Below are 24,820 nucleotides of genomic sequence, written 5' to 3'. Positions count from 1 at the left end.
GCCACCTTGTGTACAAACTAGTCAAAAAAAATCTAAGTGCACATGTGAACTGACCATACATTGTACTAGGGCTGTTCGATGGTTTTGGCTAGAAGGGATACAGCTCCAACCAGAAACTAACAATGAAATTTTATTTTCTTCTTATTTGTGTTTTTTATTAACGTCAACACCTACCCCAACCCTAAACCTAGCCCTTACAATAATGTCAAAAAATAGTAATTATTGTTGTACAGTGTGACAAAAATTATGCCCAGTAGCCGCTGCTTTATCCCTTCTAGCCTTAACCCTGTTCAGTTGCGGCTATTCAGAGTTAAAGCTGAGCTGAATGCGTGTATACTGTAGTGTCACCAAAGATTTTAGGTGTATGCATACCCTAACATACTAGGCCTAATGTGAAAATTGGTGGCAATTTTTTAATATACTGGAGTACTTAAATTCCCAAACTTTTCCCACAAATTCTAAAGAATACCAGGCATATGTTCCAAATTATACAGTATCAGTGAAAAGAAACCTTCACAAAATTGTAGTGAGACCATCTCTGCAAAACCAAATTACAAACTCAAAAAAATGTTTATGACCAAAGCAGCAATGCACTGGCAAAGCAGGCTTTTTGTAAATTCTACTATGCCACTGTTGTCCATATGATGTAAAAATGAACCAGTGCCACTGTATGCAACACACCAGGGAAATGGACTAACACTGCATGAGAAAATAAATTATTGTGACTACTTGCACAAATGAATTAAGTTAGTAATAAGAAACACTTTAAAAACTTAACATTAAATCTTACAGTAACAAATGATGTAAGCATTAAGATGTTAACTTTTAAGATGTTAATTAAACATTAAGTGGGTGGTGTTGGCGCAGTGGATAAGACACATGCATTTGGTGTGAGAGACCCGGGTTCGAATCCACTGTAAGACACCAATGTGTCCCTGAGCAAGACACTTAACCCCTAGTTGCTCCAGAGGCGTGCGACCTCTGACATATATAGCAATTGTAAGTCGCTTTGGATAAAAGTGTCAGCTAAATGGATAAATGTAAGTGTTTTCTGCATTGTTTCTTATTACTAACTTGCCATTTGTAAACATTAAATAGAGCTTAATTTTAATGCGCAAATGTATAATGACATTTCAAACTAGTTGACTGCTTTAACAAATGATCAAAGCATTATATGATGTAGTCAAATATTCTGAAATGTCCAACACATTTGCATGTATATGAAAGTTTTAGTAAATTGCTACATGAATTCAGGGTTTAACTTCTACTGATGTCGTCATGTGACATTTTAATGAAATCTTTGAGACCCGTCTAATCAAAGACAACATAAACGACAAAGATTTCCCTTAATGTTTACATGATGTTTTTGCACTGGTACTTTAAGACTTTTTATTCAAGAGAAGAGTAGAATATGCTCTTTTTTTTTCAAATCGTTGTCTCATCAGGTGTTACAGGAAAACTTTGAGCTTTGTATTTTTTCAATAAAAACCTCTTAATGCCTCGTGAGATTTACTGTAGCTCATTTGCTAGTTAACAGTTCAGCTTTGTTTGGGATCTTTCCCAGTATCCCCCCACAAACACTCCTTGTTCTCTTTCCAGCACGGCTCCCCAGACTCGTATATTTCCTGAAAAGAACAAAATAATTACAAACATGTTCCAAACAATTGTGCAATGTAATATATGAAGAGAAATTATTACACTTTGATGGCAATAATTAAGAGTTATTTTACAAAAGGAAGGGTTCCACAAACAGGGTACACTGTAGTGTCTTATAACTTTATTATTTTTACTTAAAAACTTCAAAGATAATAATTATACTTAAAGAGGCACAAATATTTTTTTTTGTTTTGCTAAAACTATTTGATTACATAAGATTACCTAGCATAAAAATAGCTGGTTTTAAATGAAAAATATCTGTTTTTTAAGTGTGTCCCAGATTTTGATCTTATCAAATATCCAATAATTACAATCACAAGCCATGATTTTGACAATATGCTGAATTTATTTTTAAATCACTGAATTAAAAACAATTATTTAACTAATTCTAATGGTTAAATGTTTACCTTTCTTAGAGTAACATTTCATTTTCAATTATGATCGGAAGACAAACAAAACTCATCCATTTTATCTTTATTAACCAAATTGTAGTGTTGACTGCATTTATCAACTTAAATACTACCCATAATTTATTGCAAATGTAAGTTTAACAAAAATGTATTGTTAATAGCTTGCTATTATATTAAAAAGTTTTCTCAAGTTGTATCATCCATGTCTTTTTAGTGTTTATTACTAGACAGTAATAGTATCATACAAATTGATTTTAAAATGTGCCACATTATGGTTTTGTAAAAAAAAAAAAAGCTAATTTAATATTGATTCTGACCTCCTGAGGTTGACTTTTGTAAAGCACCTCCTTCTCAAAGGTCTTTTTCTGTACCTTATTCATGTTCTATATGGTTACACAGACCTTTTTCCAGATTGGCACAGTAGCTTTGAGTGTGTCGATGCAGTACTTCACCGCCTCCAGGGAATCACTTCTGTGCGGTGATGAGATCCCAATTATAACACTAGCTTCTGTTATAGGAACCACACTGTGGACACGGTGGGAAAACATCCTCTAAATACAATGATGTTAAAGTGATTAACTTCTATTATCTAAACAAGCTTTGAGACTCACCCGAGTCTATGCTGTATGTTAATGTGTCTGACGCTGGGCCACTTGGTCCGGACCTCACTGCAGATCTTCCTGAGCTCGGACTCTGCCATTGGACTGTACGCCTCATATTCAAGCCGGATCACTTTCTTCCCCTCAAAATGATCTCTGGTAGTCCCTGAAAGAGGAGATCACATATAAACCTGATATGTAGCTGTAAGAAAGCCAAGTCTAAACCGAAGCAATGATGGCATTACAAAGACTGACCAATAAACAGAGATACAGCACCACAGGAGGGACACGTAACAGATTCAGAAACACGATCAGCAGAGAGCTTGTCAACAGTGAGTGTAATTAGATCCTGACCCCCGTCTGCAGCCATTCCTGCATAAAAAAAATCATTATTTATAAAATAGCTTTCTATATAATGAATGTAATATGAAGTACACTATGAAACCCTTACGTTGTTATGGGTTTATATTAATGTTTTATTATTATATAGATAAAAAATAAAACACTGTAACAAAGACAGACGGGTGTTGGATTTGATGCCCACCTTATTAATGTCTTTAGCCTCCACTGAGGGGCGGTATAATGGCCACCTCGTCTCCGTCTCTAAGGGTGAGCGGCTGCTCTCCCAGAGGCACGTACTCCTGACACACGGCCAGAACCACCTGATCCCGTAACACAGAGAGTCTGCGAGCCGGACACACATCTCAGGAATTAAACAGTACTATACATAATGAACAGAAATTAAAATAAAATGAACAGATGCTCTAGTCCAGAAATACCCAAACCAGAGCCCAGGGGATAAACCCCACTAAAGCATATTTTCATTTCGATTACTATATTTATCTCTTTTATGTTTCATTTTTGCAATAGTTGCATTTAAATGTTAAAAACAATATATATATTAATATGATTTTTTAAAATGTCAAATATATTTAAAAAGTTAATGTTTAACATTAGTAAATAAATGTTTAAATATTACTTTAATTACTTATTTACTACTACATTTTATTATAAAATATTTTTGGCACATGGCCCTCCTCAATTAAGCTTGATTTATCGTTGTTTGTATTAAGAAAAGTTTGGACACCTCTGCTCTTGTACATTTGGAAAACAACGCAAAGTAGTAATTTCTAGAGAATTAATTTTACATGCTTAACGAGTGTGCACAGAGCAATACATTTCACATAAAAAGACTTCAATTCCGGGCAAAGTATGAATTAAATATTTACACTGCAAATATAATGTTCAGTGTTATTACATTAAATATATATGATATTTAATGTAATAACACTGAGCATTATATTATATATATATATATATATATCTTGTAATGCAATGAAAGTTACAGTTTATAAACATGCTTTAAACATTCTCTTTGCAATTAAAAACTTATAACAAAATATATAACAAAGATATATTCAAAAATATGTATTAATAATAAGTAGTACTACTATAAATAGTATTTGTATGTCAAAATATGCCGAATGTTATTACATGTAAAAATATATACTTAATTATCATCACAAATATTGTTATTGCTGATATTAAGTTGTATTATTAGTGAAGTCTCTGATTGGTGGACTGAGTGGCAACATCTCATCTGTTTGATCTTTTTCTAGTTTTATCGCGTTGGTGACTTGCAGTTTGAAATCACTGATCTGAAAGTTTAACAGTGGTATTAATGTAGTTCAAATAATAATTCACCTTGGATGTCTGGTCTCCAAATGCTGCCACAGCCGTAGAGAGGATATGTTTGACGGAACCGTTATGTTTTCTGCTTTAAGTCCCGTTAATTCGGCACTTTTTGCAAAGTACAGAACCGACACCTGCTTAACAAATAACGTAACGTTAGATATTTATTAGAACAGAGTCAGAGAAAACTTCCCAAAACACTCAATAAGTTCACTGAGTGATTAACGTTAAGTAAACATGGCACGTTTCGTATTTTCGCTTAGGAGGTTGATAAGACATTGTATAAACTATTTTAATAGCAGACTTACCTCGGTATTCATGTATGTATATTGGCTGGACACAAGTAAACTTCAACCCTTCGCCGCGTGCGTCGGTTTGTCTTCCTGTGAGCCCAAATCCGATTGGTTTTGCTTCAGGTCAGCTGACTCGTGACAGGAAGACAGACACGTGACGCTGTTTATTCCGGAACTCAATGAGTTTGTGAATGTTTAAAATTACATATTATGAATTCGCACTTCTTCTTATCTATTAAGTCTTAATTGAGCTTTTATCGTTGAAAAAGCGGCGTTTAAACGTTCCTGAAATTAGCCCTATATTTCATTCCACCTTTCACCAGCAGATGTCCCCATATTTACAATACATAACAAATTGAGCCCTTCACCAACCTCACAATTAGGTCCATAATATAGTATAGGCTCACTTTATTCAGGGTTACTATATTTAGACTCATGTAAATCCTTATGCGCATATCTAACTTTTAAATCATTCCGTATAGGGAAACAATTTTAAAACAATTGATCAAACGCTCGTTTCGGCATTATTAAACAGCCGATAGCTGTTTTTGTTCAGTAAGACAATCCTGTGTGGCATTCGATCAATCCAGTGACATCTGCAACCACAAACCACAGCTGTGCAACTTATGTCCCCGTTTCACAGCCATTGTTATTAACAACGTGTGGCAGGAGACACTTGCAGAGTCTCATTTCTCCCCATTTTTCAACAGAGGGACAGCAAGGCAACACCCAGACATATCTGGCAAGCCAATTAAACATTTACTTCTTAAAACTAGTATGTTTTATGTTACCAGTAGGCCTACTACTTCGTTTTACCTAATAATAGACTAAATAATCTAATTGTGAGTGCAATATTTATATGTAAAGAAATGTTACTACTGACAGATAGTTAATAGATACCAGTATGTATAACTAAAAAATAAGTTATGTGAAGTATTACATAATAAATTGTTACTAGTAAAACTAAAATAAACTTAAGTCAGGGTGGCACCATATAAAAAATCTAAGGAAAGAAGTACAGTGTTTAATTGACAGCAATGATGTTTAAAAGCTATTGTTCAGCTGATTAAATGTCTTTCAATAGACAAGTACACCATAAAACAGTTTGAAAACTTTATACAGTGTGTGCCATCGTTAGGTTAGTAAGTTTGTCCCTCACAGCCTCATTTTCATCCATGTTGAATTCAATATGCTAAACCAAATAAGGTCTATAACTGGTATACAAACATAGTACCATAGATATGAATAGATAGATCCCACATTTGACCACTCTCGACATGTCCGCCATCATGGGATAGTCAGCGTTTCGTCAATCACCGTAAAAATCAATGCGTTTGCACATTCTCTGGTTAGAAAAATCCACCAAGATTTAAATTCTTAAAGAAATGGAACAACCTTTCACAGTTAAGAATGTGTTGGTTTGTGTTTTTATTAGTGGTGGCCGTTATCGGCGTTAACGTGCTGCATTAACGGGAGACTCTTATTGGGCGATAAAAAAAAGATCGCCGTTAATCTATTCTCAAAGTTGGGTTGAGAGATGGGTCTATACTAGGCGAGCTATGATGACTTTCACCTTGATATTTTAGCGCGGATGTATACCTAGCTGAATCTGTAGGGGGCAAGAACGAGTCTTTAAACCTGTGTGTATGCCTACTGTGAAATTACCACATCAAACGTGACATGCTAACATGGATGCAGCTGAAGCCGCAGGGTTTGCTTCAGGGAATTTTTTTATTTTTTTTAAGAAGCTTCCCAATGGAAACCTCGACAAGACGAATGCCTGTTTCACACATACTCCATCTGCAGTGCGTATGCAGTCCGTGTGCATTACGTATGTGGTGCAGAAGCAGCACGGACTCATACTCATTGTGCTGCACTGCTGCAGACGCACCGCTCCTGGAACGCACTGAGGGCCGCAACCGCGTGAACGCAGGAATCCGTTAGCATGGGTGCATAAAAAAATATGAAACACATATGTATGTGTGAAACAGGCGTAAGGTTGTTTGCACCTTGTGCAATGTGGAATTAGTTTACAGCTTTCTCAAGCACTTTGTGATGCATTTTGGAAACAGGAGATGAGCCCCTGGTCTAACGCCTGTTTCACACAAACTCCGTCTGCAGTGCGTATGAAGTCCGTGTGCGTTACGTATGTGGTCCAGAAGCAGCACGGACTCATTGTGCTTTCACACAGGACGCGTTTGCAGTCCGCTACTGATCCGCGGCTGTTTAGTCCACAAACTCAACATTTATTCATTATTTAGATTTCAAATCATGTAAAAAAAACATTCCTCTTCAGCATTGTGACTCTTTTATCACAGAACAGTTACAATCTTTCATAATCATAGACAATAGTTAACTCAATAAAAAAAATATTATTCATGCATTTGACTTCTAGGTTTGTATAATAAGCTGCTCAAGCAAGCGGCAAAATATTTAAACACAACATTTTGCCTACTTTTCTTGTTAGGATAACGCAAAGATTAAAACACCACTGACAGAAACAGTCATCTCTCGTGCCTTTTGCATTTAAATTTTTATTACAAGCAATCCCACGGGTCTTAATGAACTTTGTTTTTCCTGCTTCCATAAAAGTGCATATATTATGTTGGCTCGTTTATCTAAAGGTGCTCTTTTTATAGTTTTAACCCTAGCCAAAAACCCATGTGTTGCATGTGAAACACAGTAGGCTTTAATTAGTATACGTTTATTGTGAAATTACTGCATTTCTGTGTCAATCCATGTTAATTTTTACCACGAACAATGCGCTGTCACTTTAATTCAGCGCATGCCGCACAGCAAAAATAGACTTGGTACATAAATGATCGCTGCACTGCTGCAGACGCACTGTTCCTGGAACGCACTGACGGACTGCAAAATCATGCAGTGTGAACGCTGGAATCCGTTAACATGGGTGCGTAAAAAAATAAGCAAAGGCATACGCACTGCAGACGGAGTATGTGTGAAACAGGCGTAATGCACCACCTGGCTTGAGAAACCTGTTCTAAAAGACTTACTTTTAGTCATTATTTTATTTGGGTAGCACACATATTCTGAATGCCTTTGGCAGAATTCAAATGAGCCATTTTAATCTAGATTAATTCCAAGATTACAGTGAGATTAATCTAGAATAAAAAATTAATATATGCCCACCACTAGTTTTTATTTATGTATACCTCAACATTACAGGTCACTTATGTAACACCTCATCTAAACTGCAAGTGTGAAACTGGTAAACGCTCCAGTTACTCATGTAACCTCAGGTTCCCTGAGATATGGGAATGAATGTTGCATCGTCGTTTGATGTCTGCTTAAGGGAACTCCTGTTTACTGTATTACTGAAGCCTGATTGGTTAACGTTTGTGTAGCTGCACAAAGCAGAGCCAACCACTATATAAGTTGGCTGGGAGTGCCATCTCATCAAAATCATATGACTGAAGCGACAGCCATCAATCATGTGCAGCTATAGCATGGCAAATTACGCAACGCTCTTGTTCCCTTATTTGAGTGAATCTAGGTTACGTGAGTAACTGGAGCATTCCCTATTGAAAGGTTACTTCAATTGCATCGTCGTTTGACAACTGCTTGGAGAACGTATCCAGTAGCGTTGTGCTATAAGCAGATGCAGAATTTAGCCTGCTCCACGTGCTCAATCCAGGGACACTCAGCGAGGGCTCCATAGAGGCATAGAGGTGTCTTGTAGATGGAGCTCTAGCCTCTAAAATAGTATTAGTGACTCGCTGGGAGTTGGCTTGATTCTCGTCGAGCGGCCAAACATGAAGGCTACCCAGTTCCGGCAGGGGATGCCAAATCTTTCCCTGTGCCTGTGAGAGAAGGTTTCTCCTCAGTGGTATTGACCAAAGTGCTGCAGATAGCAGCTAGATCATCTCTGGAAACCAGACTTGTTCCTCCAGAGAGGGGCCACAAGGAGGAGAGAGCACTTTGTGTCCCTGACTGGAGGTATAGAGATGGGTCTTGGGCCAATCGTGGGCCAGAGAATCCCGCTGTCTTGAAAAATAGGTTGGACAATGATAGTTGTCTTTGGAGGCGAAAAGGTCGACCTCTTGACCTGCCAAAAACTGACCAGATCATCTAAACCATCGGGGGATGTAGCCTCCATTCCCCTGGAGTCACGTATCTGCTCCCTGGTTCAGTCTGCCTGGCACATGAACTGCTCGTAGTGAGATGAGTTCTCTCTGTGCCCAAAGCAGGAGACGTTGAGTGATCCTGTGATGGGGATGTGACCTAAGGCTGCCTTGGCGGTTGATAAAGGCTTCTATAGTCGTGTTGTTTGAATGGACCAGGACATTGTTCCCCTTTAAGGTTGACAGGAAGGTTTTCAGGGCCAGCAAACAGCCATCATTTTGAGGCAGCCTGAATGTAAGCATCGCTCATTGGTCACCCAGGAGCCGTATGCCAGATTGCCCTCGTACAGAACGTCCCAGCCTGAGCTGGAGGTGCCAGGTGTGACACACTTCCTTCTGGAGGTCGTTCCCAACTGCATGCCTAACAGAAACAGGCAGGGAATTGTCCATGGGGCCACAGTTTTGACACAGCAATGAGTTTCCCTGACATAACCAAGGCCCAGGCGCTAGGCGTGGGAGGGGACGTGGGCCTTTAGCCAATATTGACAATATTGAAGGGGCTGGATGCTCAGGCCTTGAACAATGCCGTCAGGAATGTACTGGTGTAATCCAAGCTTGAATTTTCACAGAGTCTATAAATGTTCCCAGAAAGTCACTCACTGTCTGGGAATCAGAAAACTCAAGTTGAATTGATTTTCAGCCCAAGACACTCTAGGTGGTTAAGCAACAACAACCTGTGAGCAAAAATGTCCCATTCTGATATGGCCAGTCGTCGAGGTAGTTCAAAAAGTGTATTCCCACTAGTCTTTCGCGTCTTTCACCAACAAAAACCAGTCCCCAGGAATATTTGCGTGAGGATCTGTTTAAGTTAACATTCTGAAAAGCTGTTGCATGAGGATCCGGCTCAGATATCTGAGATCGAGTATTAGTCTGGTCCCACCGTCTCTCTTGGGAACGTGGAAGTAACGGCTGTAAAAACCTGACTCACTGTTCGCTAAGGGAACCATTTCCAGCAGTGTATGTACTTCGGACCAAAGAACATGCATTGTCCAGTACCGAAGTGTGAATAATAGAGTAACCTCATTCCATGGTTTTTAGTATCCAGCTTCAGCTTGACACACTGGGGATTGCTTTCCAAGCAAAGAGCCAGGCGGCAAGCGGTTACTTTCCTACTAATGGCAGTTTACGGCACAGGGGCGGGGAACTAGCATTCGCAGTATGAAGAGAGGAGAATTGCTCTTGTGGGTCCACTATCACAGTGGTAGTTTGCTTGGGCATGTGCTGAATGAGAAGGACGTGCCTAGCTTGAATAGAATTTTCATCGCTCAGTGTCGAACAGATGAATAAAAAAGCAAGCGTGAGCTTTTTTTGATGAAGTTCCAGCCTCAGCGTGAACTGATCCTTTCTTTTTCCTCTCAAAAGTTCTACTTTGCTAGACTAAGTGTGAGCAGCCAGCCCCCGTGAGCACAACGTCAGAGTAGGCGTGGTCCAGATGCGTCTAATCTGAATCTGTCAGTATTCTCCTTTTTAATCCGCCTAAAAAGATAAAACAGTTCATTAGAGGAGGGGTGTTGATGATCCTCAAGTGTAAACACACCAGCAGATCAAAGTGCTGTGTGTATCCGCCTAAAAAGGATAAAATAATTTGTGCAAATGAGGGGTTAATCCTCACGTGTAAACACACAATGGTGGATCAAAGCACTGTGGGAAGAATAGAGCATACAGAAGATGTGCTGACATGTGATCACTCAAGCCTAGTTGCTCAGCCCTGTGACTTTACTGTTTCATCCTCTAAGATAGCTTGGAGGGGAGAACGTAAGAGCGGGAGGGGCGGGGCGGGGCGGGGCCACCTTCATTGAAGAAGGCAAACCAGGAGTACAGCAGATCGAGACACACACTCTCACAGTGAGAGCGATCTGTCTCAGTGAGCACAGCCTCAGCATTGGCGTAGCCCAGGGGAGTGGCACACTCAAATCCGAGGCTGTCAGTGATGTGAAATCACTGATGACAGCCTTTACTTCATAAAATCACTCAAGCCTGATTGCCGTTTCTTCCCCAAGGTAACTGAGAGGGGAGAAACACAAGAGCAGGGGAAGTGGGGCCATATTTATTGAAAAAGGGGATCCACGAGCAATGCAGGGACAACTCGAGCTTTCGTCTGTGAAAGCAGCCTGTCCCAGTGAGCGTAGCATCAGCAACACACACAAATGCAAAGCTGTCAGCGATCTTAATTGCTCCATGTAAGAGCAATCTCTTACAGATCTCACGTGTAAAACCCACACCAGCAGATCAAAGTGCCGGGGGAGAATGAGCACACAGGTTCTTGCCAACGGTTGCCTTCATTTAAGAAGGTAATTCGGGAGTGGAGAAGAGTCTCTGCATGGGCACTGCCTAGACAGGTGACTCACTCACTGCCATTCTGCATCGTGCTTCTACAGAGGCGAGCTGAAGGCTGTGCTTCTTCCGTCTTCAGCTTATAGATCACAGAGTCAGCGTAGAGATGGTCTCATCACTGAAGCAGAAGATTCTGATAAGATGGCGCTCCAAGCTGACTTATATCGCATTCAGCTCCGCCCCTTCTGGTGGGCTTGAACACCATTTGTTTGTGCACAACCAATCGATTAAACACGAGTTTCTCTAAATATTCGTCAAATGGGAGTTACATTTCAAAAAGGGAACTAAAAGGGTCATCTACTTTTCAAGAGTGCAACGTCAGCAGCTTCATAGGAGTTTGTCGTGTCACGTCGCATCACTAATAGTTTAAACTGAATGTAACGAAACACCCTGATTGCTCCCTTTTGAAGGAGAATTTGTTCTGCTATATTTACAGGTTTGACCCTGAGGACCAAACAACTGTCTCAACTATTATTAGAATAACCGCACTTCTTCATTCTATTAGTACCCATCAAAATTCACAGTAATAGGCCACTTTAAAAGATTAACACTCATCATCCCATCTGAAATAGATGAAAAAGTGTCAAATCCATTCAAAGCAGAGAATTTGAATAGTTCATACGTATTGCCATGGCACAGAGATGCTTTTGTCTCTATGCATATTGTCTGATTTGCTATACAGTAGAGTATATAGAGCTTTACTGATAAAGAGTGTAGTAATTAAAAAAAAAAATTAAATTTTTTTTTTAGTAATCTAATACCTTTTTTGTTGTTGGTTAGGCCATAATATAAGCCAATAGGATTAAATGATAAGGGTGCACTTTGTGCATCATATAAAAACTGACTTTAACTTTCACTGTTTGTTTAGAGACTACAAAGTTCAAGAAACTTTTTTTTCATAATTCAAACATTTTTTATGTATTCTTTCTCCATGTTGTATTATTTATTTGGAGTTTTTGGTCTGTTCCCTGTTCTTGTTGTATTAGCAAATTTTTAATGAACTAAAAATACATTAATTAAAGTATTTTTTCTTTATTCTTTCTCTCATATCTTTCAATTCAATATGTGCTTTATTGGCATGCAAATTGTTACAATGTATTGTCAAAGCATAGTGTTTACACTGAATCAAGAATGAATAAATGAAATAATAAAAAATATATGCATACATAAAAAATTGCCTAGAACACATCAACATTTTAGAATTCTATGAACAATTTCTCTCTCTCTCTCTCTCTCTCACTCACTATACACACAGACACATACACACACATTTTTTATTAAAAGAACATGAAATTCCAGGTTAGACATCGGCCCATTTCCCTTATAATTCCCCTTATCTGTATAATACCATAATTTAATGAAAATAAATCATAATAACAGTAATTATCATTGTGAACTTGTATTTTTCATCATCTTATATTGTATTATGATTTTTGGCAAGTACAATCTAAAATGGTCAACCCTGTTGCCATATGTTTGAGGAAAAAAAAACTAGATATTTGCAGAAAGATACCTTGTAGTTTCAAGATTTTAAGAGCAGCATAATATTAAGCATAAAACTCAACTCTGTTATTCTTATATATAACATTTTAGCATCATGGCCATCCCACTTTATTAACATTAACATTTTCTGAGAATGTTTACAATCCTACAACAATCAAATGTTACCCCATCAAAAATAAACTAGTATTTATTGTGCAATTTTGCATAACTGATTTGTTTCATAACAGTTCAACTTCAAAGTTTGGCATATGCTGTAAGAAAAAAAAAATATTATGCTGTAACAATCAGCCTTCTTTCCACATTAAACACAAACAGACCCCAAATCAATTTTCTGCTGTTTTCCAACTCTTTGAAATCCTCCCGAACTCAGCCCCAAATCATAATGTTGCACTTGAGGGGAGAAAGTTTCTAGACTTCCAAGTGTCACCTGATAAATTTCGGTGGGCAAACTATTACAATGCTCTCCCCACCCCCCTATGAAGTATGAAGACCGCCCACCACAGGCACCCAACTCGAGACCCCATATAGATTTAAAAAGCGAGACAGATTCGGTGTGTATGACAGTCAGTGAGTGCAAAGCATCGGGACAACATCTGTCCGTCTGTTGTCCGTCTGTCTCCAACGCGCGTCTCCACTTTTTCTGAGGATGCTACAGTTACCGCAGCTCCGCCAGAGCGTGATCGCGCTTCTCATATGGTTCGCGCACTTGATGGAACAGCAGAAAGTACAAGGTAAAGTGACACATATCCTTCGCGTGCAGTCTGAAGTCTGAATGGGGGATATTATGCAGTGATAAAGCCATTCATGCATTTATTTGGACTTGAGCAGCGGTCCGGTTGCGCGCTGGTGCCTCTCGTGCGTAAAAACTAAGAAAAATTATATTAACTTGTTTTTGAGACGCCTATAAGAATTTACCATAGATATGTATTTTAAAGGCACTTCCTCTCAGACATTACGTCAAACGTTGTGCAATAGCAAGTGTGGTATTTTGTATTATTTATGATGTTTAAAATGGTATTATGTCTAAACGGTTGAGCATGAAACAATGCACAAAAAAACAAACAGAAAAACGCTTGCACAACCACAATATAGTGTTTCTTAAGCCATCTGAGTGGATTCAGATGGCAAAATGACTCTTTGAACAATTGGAATTTAAACCCGAGTTCCTTTTTAAAAATACCATTGACATTTTTTTTTTAGCTTTTACCTGGATCAAGCAAAATCTGTGGTTATTTCATAATGTAAGTTGTCACTAAAGATGTAACCAGATATTCAATACTGAAGGGACCAAAGTTAGAAATTGTAGACATGTAAAGTAAAAAAAAAAAAAAAAATTCCAGCATGTACCCTTCAGTGTCCAAAGTAGTTGTGGCTCTACTTGGCACTATTTGGTTTCAGTAAGCTACAGTCAATTACATGCCTGCTATGAGTGATATATAAGCAGAATATTATTCAGCACGTAATAAAGTGGCTCTTTGCAGCTGGCAACTGCTGGCTTCAGCAGGGCAAGAATGGGAGATGCCAAGTTCTCTACATGTCTGGGATGAGTCGGGAAGACTGTTGTAGAAGTGGTCGCCTGGGCACAGCGTGGACCGAGGAGGATGTACCCAATAACACGCTCTTCCGGTGGCTGATCTTCAATGGCGGTGCACCGAATTGCATACCTTGTAAAGGTACCACATAAGAGTAATTTTATCTTTTGAATGAGTGGAAATAATCTGGAAGAGGCTTTGAATTGTTAGCCTATAAAGATTTCAGACAGGAAATTTAAGGGAACATTTATGAACATTGTGATCATTTGTCAGTCCAGAACTGACATGTCAATTAATCATAGCCTTCTTTATTGATTCCACAGAGACTTGTGATAATGTGGACTGTGGTCCTGGAAAGAGGTGCAAAATGAACAAGCGGAATAAGCCTCGCTGCGTATGTGCCCCAGACTGCTCCAATGTCACCTTTAAAGGGCCAGTGTGTGGCTCTGATGGGAAAACATACCGGAACGAATGTGCCCTTCTTAGGGCTAAGTGCAAGAGACACCCTGACCTGACTGCGCAGTACCAGGGAAAATGCAAAAGTACGGTCACTTAAACCTGAAACTTTAAAATTAAAAATGAAATCTAAATTTAAATGCTTAAATATTTTAAAATAATAACATGCTCCATCTCTGAAACAACTTTTTCATTGACAACAGGAATAATGCAAGAATTGCTTTTAAGAAACTTGCATTTTTGTTTACATTTGGTTAAGACTTTTCATGATCCACTCAATTCCCAATGGATATAGAAAATTTAGGTCCCGACTTAAATTTTTCTTGCTGCATATCCTGTTTTGTGACAATTTTACATTACAGAACGTCACATTACAGAATTAAAATGTTCACAAAATACTAATCTGCTCTGCCTCTGAAACAATTTTTTAGTCCGGTGACATCATGCAGGCCATGCGATCTCATTGGATCATATAAGATCAGTTTAAACCAGCATTTTAAATTACATTCTGTTATGTACAGTAACACCCACTTTTGACGAACCCCGTGAATTCCCAATGGATACCGGAAATGAAAATTTCGACCAAAATTGTCATTAAATATCCTTTTTCACTCAGAAATATACCACATTACAGAAGTAAAATGGTTGCAAATGCTGTTTCACATTGACTTATTAAGCCTAAAACTCAGACTCAATTCTCAATTCTTTAAATACAATGTGCATTTAAAAGGAACTGAATGATATCTTGCTAGTAATTGAATGAACATGCATAATTTCATGTCTTTTTAATAAAAATACTATGCCTACTAATACAGTATATATATATATATTATGTTGCATTGACAGAATATAAAGCTATAGTTTCACATCAGTATCACGTAACCAGGTGTAAAAGTTTGTTAAACAGAAGCTGCCAGCATTGATGGATTATTATTTTCATACAGAATCATGCGATGATGTGCAATGTCCTGGAAACTTGAAGTGTGTACTGGATCAGACCAACAACGCCTACTGTGTGACCTGCAACCGACTTTGCCCTGAGGTGACCTCACCGGAGCAGTACCTGTGTGGGAACGACGGGATTGTGTATGCCAGCGCCTGCCATATCCGAAGGGCCACGTGCATCATGGGATGGTCCATTGGAGTCGCCTACGAGGGGAAATGCATAGGTGAGAATAAGTCAAAATCCTGTGCTTGCACAATCCTCTCTTAAACATGTGGTTCTCATTACTCTGTTTTCTGTTGCAATAACATATTCATGTTTCACATGGGTAGCTTTGACTGTTGCTGCTTTTCTGCATTATTTAATACCTCCTCAAACCACACGGAGTGGAATAAAACTAAAATTAAAAGCCGACAGGGGCTTGAAAATAGGTTTTATATACAGTTAAGTGAAATCATACTTTGGGAAAACTTCTAATTTTCTTTGTCTACTCCACAGACGCCAGGTCCTGTGAAGATATCAAATGCCGGGAGGGACGGAAGTGTCTTTGGGACAAGCGGACGGGACGGGGACGCTGCGTGGTATGCGAGGAGACCTGTCCCGAGAGTCGTCCGGGTGACAGCGTCTGCGCCGGCGACAACGCCACTTACCCGAGCGAGTGCGCCATGAGGCAGGCCGCCTGCTCTTTGGGTCTTGTCCTGGAAGTCAAACACTCGGGCTCCTGCAACTGTAAGTAGAGGATGCTAAACCTAGCCGCACCCATGTCCCGCATTCCCTCCCCCTGCCGAAAACACCCCTCTTTCTTGCCCCTCCCATTGCGCCCACGAGGAACACGAGGACTGTCGGAGAGAGAGCGTGTATTTGCCATAGTGTCGGCTTCCTAACGCAAAGACTTAACTCAGTGGCGATGAGATGTTAGAAGTGTCCGGGACAGTGCAGTTGTCCCCTGCTCCTCTCTTTCAATGAGGTGTTAAGCCAAAATCTTTGAGGTCAAGTCTGAAGGATTTCCGTTTTGGGATGCGAGACAGTTTTGAACATGCTGCTCCTCTGATTTGGTTTCACTGTCTGCGCATCAGAGACAGAAACGTGTCTGACGGTGTCATGTGGAAGGTGCATAGGGACGTAAACTCAATTACCGTGCTCTGTTTGTGAATCGTCTTGTTGTTTTCGCCCTATGGCAGGCTGACCGGCTCTGTGATGGACAAAGAAAAGCGTAACTGGTGCCATTATGGTGCATGGCCAGAAAATCACCAGTTGCAAAAGTGACAAAAAATGCCCTGGAAATATAAAATATACGGGGGCAGAATTTTTTTTTTATGTGTATTTTAATATATAGATGTATTTCTGACGCATATTTTAATTGCAGTTTTTGTAATGGTCAGTATGCTATGTTTTATAAGCCCAGAAAATCAAATCCGAGAGACAAATATTGTCTGCGGACGTTCATTTCTGACCCCAGCTAACATCTTTAACACCTTTTGTCTATTGTCTATATGTAATAAAGGGAAACTCCATTTTTTCACTGTCGGTTTGTTATGTCCATTTTACGTAATGTGAAAAAAAAAGATTTTTCTAACCATATTCTGTGTTTCATAAGTATTTTAAATGAAAACAGCTATGTTTTCATCTAGAAGAAATGACTTTCTTCACGTTTCAAGAAAATATCACTTTTTCATTTGAACCTTATAATGATTAAAATGTGGGACATAACAAATCTCATGTGGGAAAAATGTGATTTTATGTTTAGCAGGAACATGTTTAGATGATCAGTTGTTAATGCCCTAAAGTAGAACCATATTTTACCGGGCCGAGTCTGTGTGTGGTATTGAAGAATCATCATCTTCCAAACAGCGATATTTTTGTTTATATGAAGGGATTACGTAGTGTCTCTTTGCTTGATTTGATTTGATTTTATACAATGACTTGACAAATACAAGAAATCGTCTCCACTAATAAAAGACAGAGGTAAAGCGCCATTCCACAGAGAAACTCAATCCCACCCTCTCGTTCCTCTCTGAGCTGTGATCCCACAACCTTGTGTGAATTGCAAAGCATCAGTTAGAGATTTCTTTGGGAGAAAGATGCAGTAAGACTCTGTGCCTGAATGCTGTTGTGTTTTATATTAATGCAACAGCTGCTATATTCCTCCGTAGCTCTCTCTGAAGAGACGGATGAAGAGGAGGATGATGAAGATCACACGGATTATAGCCATCAATCTCTGTTACTGACTGGATAAACCACCGTCAACAGCAGGACTCCATTTGAGCACAGAGTCATGTTCATGTTGTACAGACGTGTACTCTTATTTATTTTCCACAGCCACGTGGAAGATGCTTATTGTTGTAGATGTTTATTTATACTTTTTTTTTTGCCTTTTTTATTTATACATTTATAGTCCAAATAAATGATCTCTCTCGTCTTTCCTTTGTCGTCTTTGAAAGACTATTATTTATTATAATGTGCAATGTTACTCTATGTAAGATAAATGTGTTTTGAAAAGCGTTACATTTTGTGAAGCTAAAAAAAAAGAAAAGAAAAGAAAAAAAAGAATCGTTTTCATCATTTCCCCAAATGAAATCTGCAGCAAAACATGCATGTGTTTTATTTATCAATCTAATGTTCACTAATAAATGTACTTTGTAGATCTGGATTGGTTTACAATCAAAGCTGACAAAAACAGCTTTGTCAGTCAAATCTGTGTCTGATTTGTTTTCACTCTGACACCAAAAATTGGTTTAATTTTACAGAAATCATGTTAATTTTAGTGTTTTCTAAAAAGCGAAATATACCCGTTTTTGCTAATATTTTTTTGTTTTTATGTGGGTGCTCAGAGAGAGGAGTTTATCGTATGTTGTATAAAATTAACCATATCAACTTTAGCATTGTTTTCTTTCCATATATTGTTTGTCCTTTTATTTTAGAGATCCAGCTATAAATTTCTAGTTTTGTATTTGTATGTAATTGTTTAATGTATATAAAGTTAATGATGTAAAGATGCAATATAAAAAGTAAAAATTGAACCAAATATGTCTCCTACTTCACTGGGGTTGGATTTAAAAGATTACAGCAGCGAAACTAATCTCTGGAAATCTCTCCAAAACCTTCACAGAAATGTAAATTTTGCCATTTTAGTGATGGGATTTTAAAGAACCTTTAAGAACTTAATTGGCCCTGACCTTGAATCCTTAAAGTGGAAATTTGTTATTCCTTTCTAGTCACAAGCAGATTGCCTTGAACACACACACACACACACACACACACACACACACACACACACACACATAAGCCAATCCAAATTCTGCAGAAGCCACCGGAACTGTCTGAGCTGCAGCGAGGAAATTAATTTGCCAGGAAGTCACACAGACGGCTAATTGGAAAGCAGAGGGACAACACCTCTTTGCTTTGCAAGGCTTCATTAGATGCTTATCGTTAATTCAAACCCACTGAGATGTTTTTCAGACAGTGTGGGAACTAATTTTTCTTCATCTGATATTGCCACACAGATGCCTTAAAATATCAAATTAACTGGTTTTATGACAACAGTTCTGTCTAGACTCTAAGCTAAGCTCTTTACGAACAGAGCATCCAGTGACCTCCAACTTACTTTGGCTTCATTGAAACTGAAGTATGAAGAGAGACAGTGTTCAGTAAGGTGAAGTGTGTCTGTGCTGTCAGAGATGATCTGTGTCGCCGGGCGGCTGAATCAGCAGCTGTTGTCATGAGGGAATATGGGCATCCGGGTCTCGCTGATACCTGCTGGGCGGCATCTGTGATGGCTCAGAAACAGGGAAGAGTAGTCATATCTGAAATGACTGCAATGAAGAAGATCGTAATCAAGAGTTAACACTTGTGTCACTGTCTCTAACTTTGTTTTGAACAAAATAGCAGGCCACCACTATAACAATGTTAAGAAACAGCTGATGTTACATGAAAGAGGAGTGACTTTTTCCTATACTCATGCTGATGAAGTTAAAATCCTATGGTCAGGTTTTATATTTTATATTTAATCATTTAGAAGATACTTTTATTCAAAGCAGTTAACAAATGATGACAACAGAAGCAATCAAAATCATCAAAAGAGCAATAATATGCAAGCAAATATACATAAATAAAAATTTTAACATCTATAACATAATCTAAATCTCTCTGTCTCTCTATACACACACACACACACACACACACACACACACATATATATATATATATAATAAAAAATAGCAGTAGGCTAGGCAGTATAAGCACACATGACGTGCCATTCCTGCATCTGTGTCCGTGCTCGCTCTCACCTCATGTTTGCAGCTGAATACAAATGATCATCATACTTAATGGACAACTAGGCTATATCAGGGAAAAGACATCAGCGTAGTCCGGCACAGAGAAAAGAAAACTTGTTTTAATATTGACCGAGCATTTTATTAAAATTTTAATATGTCATTTTTGGCCACATTTTTGCGAACCAAAACATGCAGACATCGCAACCCTTACCAAAATTATCTGTGGTTATCTTAGTAAAACTGCTTAATTTTATTTTGTGTGATTTCCGAATGCTTGAGACTATGAAATCAACCAGACAATTGTATTAACAAAATCATAGCCATAGTTAACTGTCTAGAGCAACAATTGTAATTTATAAATTATACAATTGTTACCGTTTGGCCAGCAGCGGCCCTGAACTCTACAATAAGTAAATCCACTTCACCAGCTTTAACAATAAAGCTATAGAGCTACACAAAAATGGAAGTTCAAATACGAAATAGCAAAAACTACGACTTTATTCAGCATTGTCTTCTCTTCTGTGTCTGTTGTGAGAGAGAGTTCAAAACAAAGCAGTTTGTGATATCCGGTTCGCGAACGAATCATTCGATGTAACCAGATCTTTTTGAACCAGTTCACCAAATCGAACTGAATCGTTTTAAACGAAATAAACTGAATCGTTTTTCCACAAATGACTTAAGCTGTTAACTTTTTTAATGTGGCTGACACTCCCTCTGAGTTCAAACAAACCAATATCGCGGAGTAATTCATTTACTCAAACAGTACACTGACTGAACTGCTGTGAAGAGAGAACTGAAGATGAACACAGAGCCGAGCCAGATAATGACTCGTTCACGAGTCAAGAACCAGTTGCATCGGTTTTCGGATCACCAGTAGTTCTTTCGGACAGTTCGATTCAAGAAAACGGTTATTTTGCGCTCGACGTATAATGGCGTCATTGGCGATGATTGCCCTTGATTCAAGCCTTCTGTTTACCCGCGCTCATAACATTAGCACAGAATCAGTTCAGAATCAATCACCAAAAGAATCAGTTCGGTTCAGACGCTCTGTGTGTCGGTCTGCTTCGCTGAATCACACATGCGCAGTATCATCAGCTCCTCGGTTCTCGAATCGGACACGTCTGACAGAAACGGTTCTTGACTCGAGAACGAGTCATTATCTGGCTCGGCTCGGTGTTCATCTTCAGTTCTCTCTTCACAGCAGTTCAGTCAGTGTACTGTTTGAGTAAATGAATTACTCCGGGATATTGGTTTGTTTTAACTCAGAGGGAGTGTCAGCCACATTAAAAAAGTTAACAGCTTAAGTCATTTGTGGATTAATGATTATTGGAGACGCAAACCGTTTAAAACGATTCAGTTCGATTTGGTGAACTGGTTCAAAAAGATCCGGTTACATCGAATGATTCGTTCGCGAACCGGATATGACAAACTGCTTTTATTTTAACTCTCTCTCACAACAGACATGGAAGAGAAGACAATGCTGAATAAAGTCGTAGTTTTTGCTATTTTTGGACCAAAATGTATTTTCGATGCTTCAAAATATTCTAACTGACCCTCTGATGTCACATGGACTACTTTGATGATGTTTTTCTTACCTTTCTGGACATGGACAGTAGACCGTACACACAGCTTCAATGGGGGGACTGAGAGCTCTCGGACTAAATCTAAAATATCTTAAACTGTGTTCCAAAGATAAACGGAGGTCTTACTGGTTTGGAACGACATGAGGGTGAGTTATTAATGACATAATTTTCATTTTTGGGTGAACCAACCCTTTAAGAAAATTATAATTTTTGTATTGCAAACAGTCACCATTGATTTGTAAGGCCTACAGTTTTCTGCCAAGTTGATGTAAGGACACCCTTTTTCTCTCTAGGTATAAACCAGTACAAAAGGACAGTGCTCAAAAAAAGCATAAAGCGTTCTGTGGCGCAAACAAAATGTTTGAAGAGAAGCCGTCTGGAGAGAACTGAGCTCTGTGGGTCATTTCCTGACAGTTCATTGCGTCTCTCTAGCAACCAGTCTGCCGGATCCCCGCTGGGTCTCTCATAGAAGTTGAATACAAACGTGCGAGTCAGTCGATGTCTGCGAGACAGACAGCCACTGGTCAGCTTAGCACACTCTATGTGCGACAGATGCCTGGAAATAGACTGAGAAATGTACTTGGGGGTGTAATCGAACAGCTCTGCCACTCTGGATAGCAGTCAAAACAGTCTCTCCTGCCTGTCTCTGTTCACTTTTGATGAAGGCAAACCAGAGTGTTTCTGTTGCAGCTCATGCACGCAATATACAGACCTTTATCTTGGTTTATACACTCAGTCTGTTGTCTTTAGTGTTTATAGAGCGTTATTAAAACCAGGGATCGCTGCATAGCGAGTGACTGATGGGCCTGTATGGAAAATCCACGCTTATTAATGTGCTGTTGACTGTTTTTGCCATTTCAGAAATGTTCTCTATTAGCGGTCTTATAAATTTGGTTTGAATTTTAACAAGGAAATGGAATGCACAGAGCCATCAAAAGAGGCGTATGCTTCCTCCAACTTCAATGGGCCTACAGAGAATCGTAGTCGAATCTGAGAGGGAACTTAATCTGCCGTTAAAAACAATCAGCAATTAAACCCTGGCTTGAGGCTTTGAAACCAGATCACAGAGAGCCGCTGTTAGAGACTATCTTTGTTAGTCCTAACATTAGTAAGGTTTTCTCACTCGCTGATGGAGAAAGTGTCCCAAATGAGCATGCATGCCTCGTTACCCCAGATGGGCCTGTTTTGATGTCCCAGTGTTGTAAAGCGGAGAATGTACATTTTGTCCTTACATTTGACCCTTGTGTTGTAACACAATGCAAAATGGCATTCACTAATGGAGGCAACGCGAGCTGCAGCCCTAACTCATTATAATCAGTCATGGGAACATGTTTGTGGAGGTACAGTGCCAATAGGAATTGCACATTTCTCATGAGCATGAAGGAAAGAAGCAATGCAAAAGGGTCATTGCTTTTCAGATGCATGTGCTTTTGCTTTGAGTGAGTCTGGCCTAGTTAAGTTCATTTTCATGGGCAATTCTGGGATTCTTGAGTTTCATTGTTTTTTCCTGCACAATTTTGAGGTTTTTTTTTTGGCTGTTTGGCTTTTCGTAGGATGCTGTGTCAGAACAGTAGAAAGAAAACATGCATAATACACTTAGTGTTTATTTAATTTGCATCTATAGCCTACAATTACTTTGTTTATCTTTAAAAGCTGTTTTCTATATATATATATATATATATATATATATATATATATATATATATATATATATATATTTAGCAAGAAATCTCCACTTCAGTTGCAATTGCTAAGTGCAATTTTGTTATTTCACAATTCTGACTTTTTGAGTCACAGTTATAACAATTTTTCTCCTATTTGAAGGGTTGGGGGGTGGGGTGGGGTGGGGTGCTGTGGGTTTTGGGGGACCTGAATTGTTCCATAATGTTTACATAATTCTCTGTTTTAAAAAGAGATCCAAAACCTCCTTTGGAAATATTCTCTATAATGTCAAGAAAATGGATTTTGAACATGACTTTATCCAATGTTTAGATTCCTGTTCTGGAATTATTTACATATTAGTGCTAATTTAATGATATATTGTCTCATTTGCATATACTGTATGTACAATGTACATTTTAGAAAATGTGTAATACAAAAAAAATATTGGTTTTATTTATACACCTTGACTTAAAGGGATGGTTCAACTAAAAATGAACTTTCTGTCATTTTTCTTTAACCTGATGTTAATGAAAGCCAATGACTTTCAAAAAATGTTATGTACAAAAACATATCTCAAAATATCTTGTTTTTCACAGAATAAAGAGCAATTTTAGGGTGAACTATTCCTTTAAGAGCTGCAAAAGAACTAATAATACTTAATTTTAAGAAACTTTCTGAAACTCTCCCGTTGCACAGGTGTGAAAGAGAGCAGAGACGTTTTAAGAAGATTAGCGCAAGGCTGTCAGACTGACACTGGGGAAAAAGAAGAAAACATTGAAAGTTTGTCTTGCAGACAGTTTTGTGAAGTTCTTCAGACATGGTTAAAGTTGAAAGATTAATCCCAAGTGTTCATCTGTCTGCATACTAATATTCGTCTGGTATCGCGTGGGTGAGTCATTTCAAATGGTCTCAGGTTATTTTAGATAATGTCTCTTCGCCAGACACAATAACCATTACCAAAAGATGGATTTTTCAGAAGTTCATTCTTTCAACAGCTTCATTTGCATTTCATTCTGTCAGAACAGGTTTTGTCAGTCAGATCTGAAAATCAGAGGAGTAATTTTCTGTCTGCCCCCAGAAAGCAAAGTCACAGACAATTTCAATGTTGTATTTAGAAATCATTATCTGATCATCAGTGTCTGTGCTGCTTCTTACTTAAGTTGTCCTCTGGTCAATGAGAAATGAGAGCGAGGTTAAACTTTAGGCGCCTAATTATATTTCCGGATGTCTGCTGTCAACTGAAACTAGAAGAAAGTTTCTTTAAAGTCGTAGAATAACAATGTGGTCTAGTGATTGTGGTCCAGGTTCCCTAAAGCTTTAACATTTTTAGATGTTTTTGTCCGCACTCTGTTTTGTTTTGTTAAATCCCCAGCATCTATAAATGTGTAATTTGACATTGTAGCAGGATCTGGTTTTGTTAAGCTCCTGTATGGATACATTATGTTTATTGGATACATGGATATATTAACTTCAGAGTCTGATTTATGGGATTCCCTACAAGCCAATGAAAAGAAACTGCCTCCATGTCATAGTTTTGTGTGTTATGAGGACAGCTGGAAATGACTGTAGATGACTAATCCATAGACAGGGAAACACTATGACTAATCACTCTTGTGCTGATGACCCACAGAGATGCTGGCATTCCTTACGCTTTAGTCAGTGGCAAGCTCAAAGCCATTCAGATTACCAAAACAAAGGCAAATATCAAAGAAGCCAACTATGATTATTGGTAAATGGGACA

The 24,820-nt window shown here is 38.5% G+C and overlaps 3 protein-coding genes and 1 long non-coding RNA gene across 5 annotated transcripts; 2 read left to right on the top strand and 2 right to left on the bottom strand.

The window, feature by feature from the left end:
- The first annotated feature begins 808 nt into the window (after positions 1-808).
- Positions 809-1,508, top strand: LOC132127609 (uncharacterized). Its single transcript, XR_009427555.1, has 2 exons — positions 809-848; positions 1,046-1,508. It is a non-coding gene; the product is annotated as an uncharacterized LOC132127609 (long non-coding RNA).
- On the bottom strand, positions 1,379-3,035 carry LOC132127606 (molybdopterin synthase catalytic subunit). Its single transcript, XM_059539545.1, has 4 exons — positions 2,921-3,035; positions 2,678-2,831; positions 2,468-2,591; positions 1,379-1,625 (listed from the first exon to the last, which is right to left on the bottom strand). The coding sequence occupies exons 1-4, from the start codon at positions 3,033-3,035 to the stop codon at positions 1,539-1,541; spliced, it is 480 nt and encodes a 159-aa protein (XP_059395528.1). The 3' UTR covers positions 1,379-1,538.
- Positions 3,036-3,209: 174 nt separating this feature from the next.
- On the bottom strand, positions 3,210-4,809 carry LOC132127607 (molybdopterin synthase sulfur carrier subunit). Of its 2 annotated transcripts, none has more exons than XM_059539547.1 (3): positions 4,666-4,809; positions 4,370-4,491; positions 3,210-3,349 (listed from the first exon to the last, which is right to left on the bottom strand). In XM_059539547.1, the coding sequence occupies exons 1-3, from the start codon at positions 4,675-4,677 to the stop codon at positions 3,223-3,225; spliced, it is 261 nt and encodes an 86-aa protein (XP_059395530.1). In that variant the 5' UTR covers positions 4,678-4,809; the 3' UTR covers positions 3,210-3,222. The 2 variants fall into 2 exon arrangements, with proteins under 2 accessions (XP_059395530.1, XP_059395529.1); XM_059539546.1 differs by having other exon boundaries at positions 4,370-4,494; positions 4,666-4,806.
- Positions 4,810-13,170: 8,361 nt separating this feature from the next.
- On the top strand, positions 13,171-17,983 carry fstb (follistatin b). The gene is made up of 6 exons (XM_059539176.1): positions 13,171-13,360; positions 14,111-14,302; positions 14,485-14,703; positions 15,562-15,786; positions 16,059-16,289; positions 17,714-17,983. The coding sequence occupies exons 1-6, from the start codon at positions 13,276-13,278 to the stop codon at positions 17,794-17,796; spliced, it is 1,035 nt and encodes a 344-aa protein (XP_059395159.1). The 5' UTR covers positions 13,171-13,275; the 3' UTR covers positions 17,797-17,983.
- The last annotated feature ends 6,837 nt before the right edge of the window (positions 17,984-24,820 follow it).

This window comes from Carassius carassius, chromosome 45 (genome assembly GCF_963082965.1).
Source record: "Carassius carassius chromosome 45, fCarCar2.1, whole genome shotgun sequence".
Lineage (NCBI taxonomy): Eukaryota > Metazoa > Chordata > Actinopteri > Cypriniformes > Cyprinidae > Carassius > Carassius carassius.
Note: the sequence above shows the minus strand (reverse complement) of the source record. Positions and strands in the feature narration are given on the sequence as shown.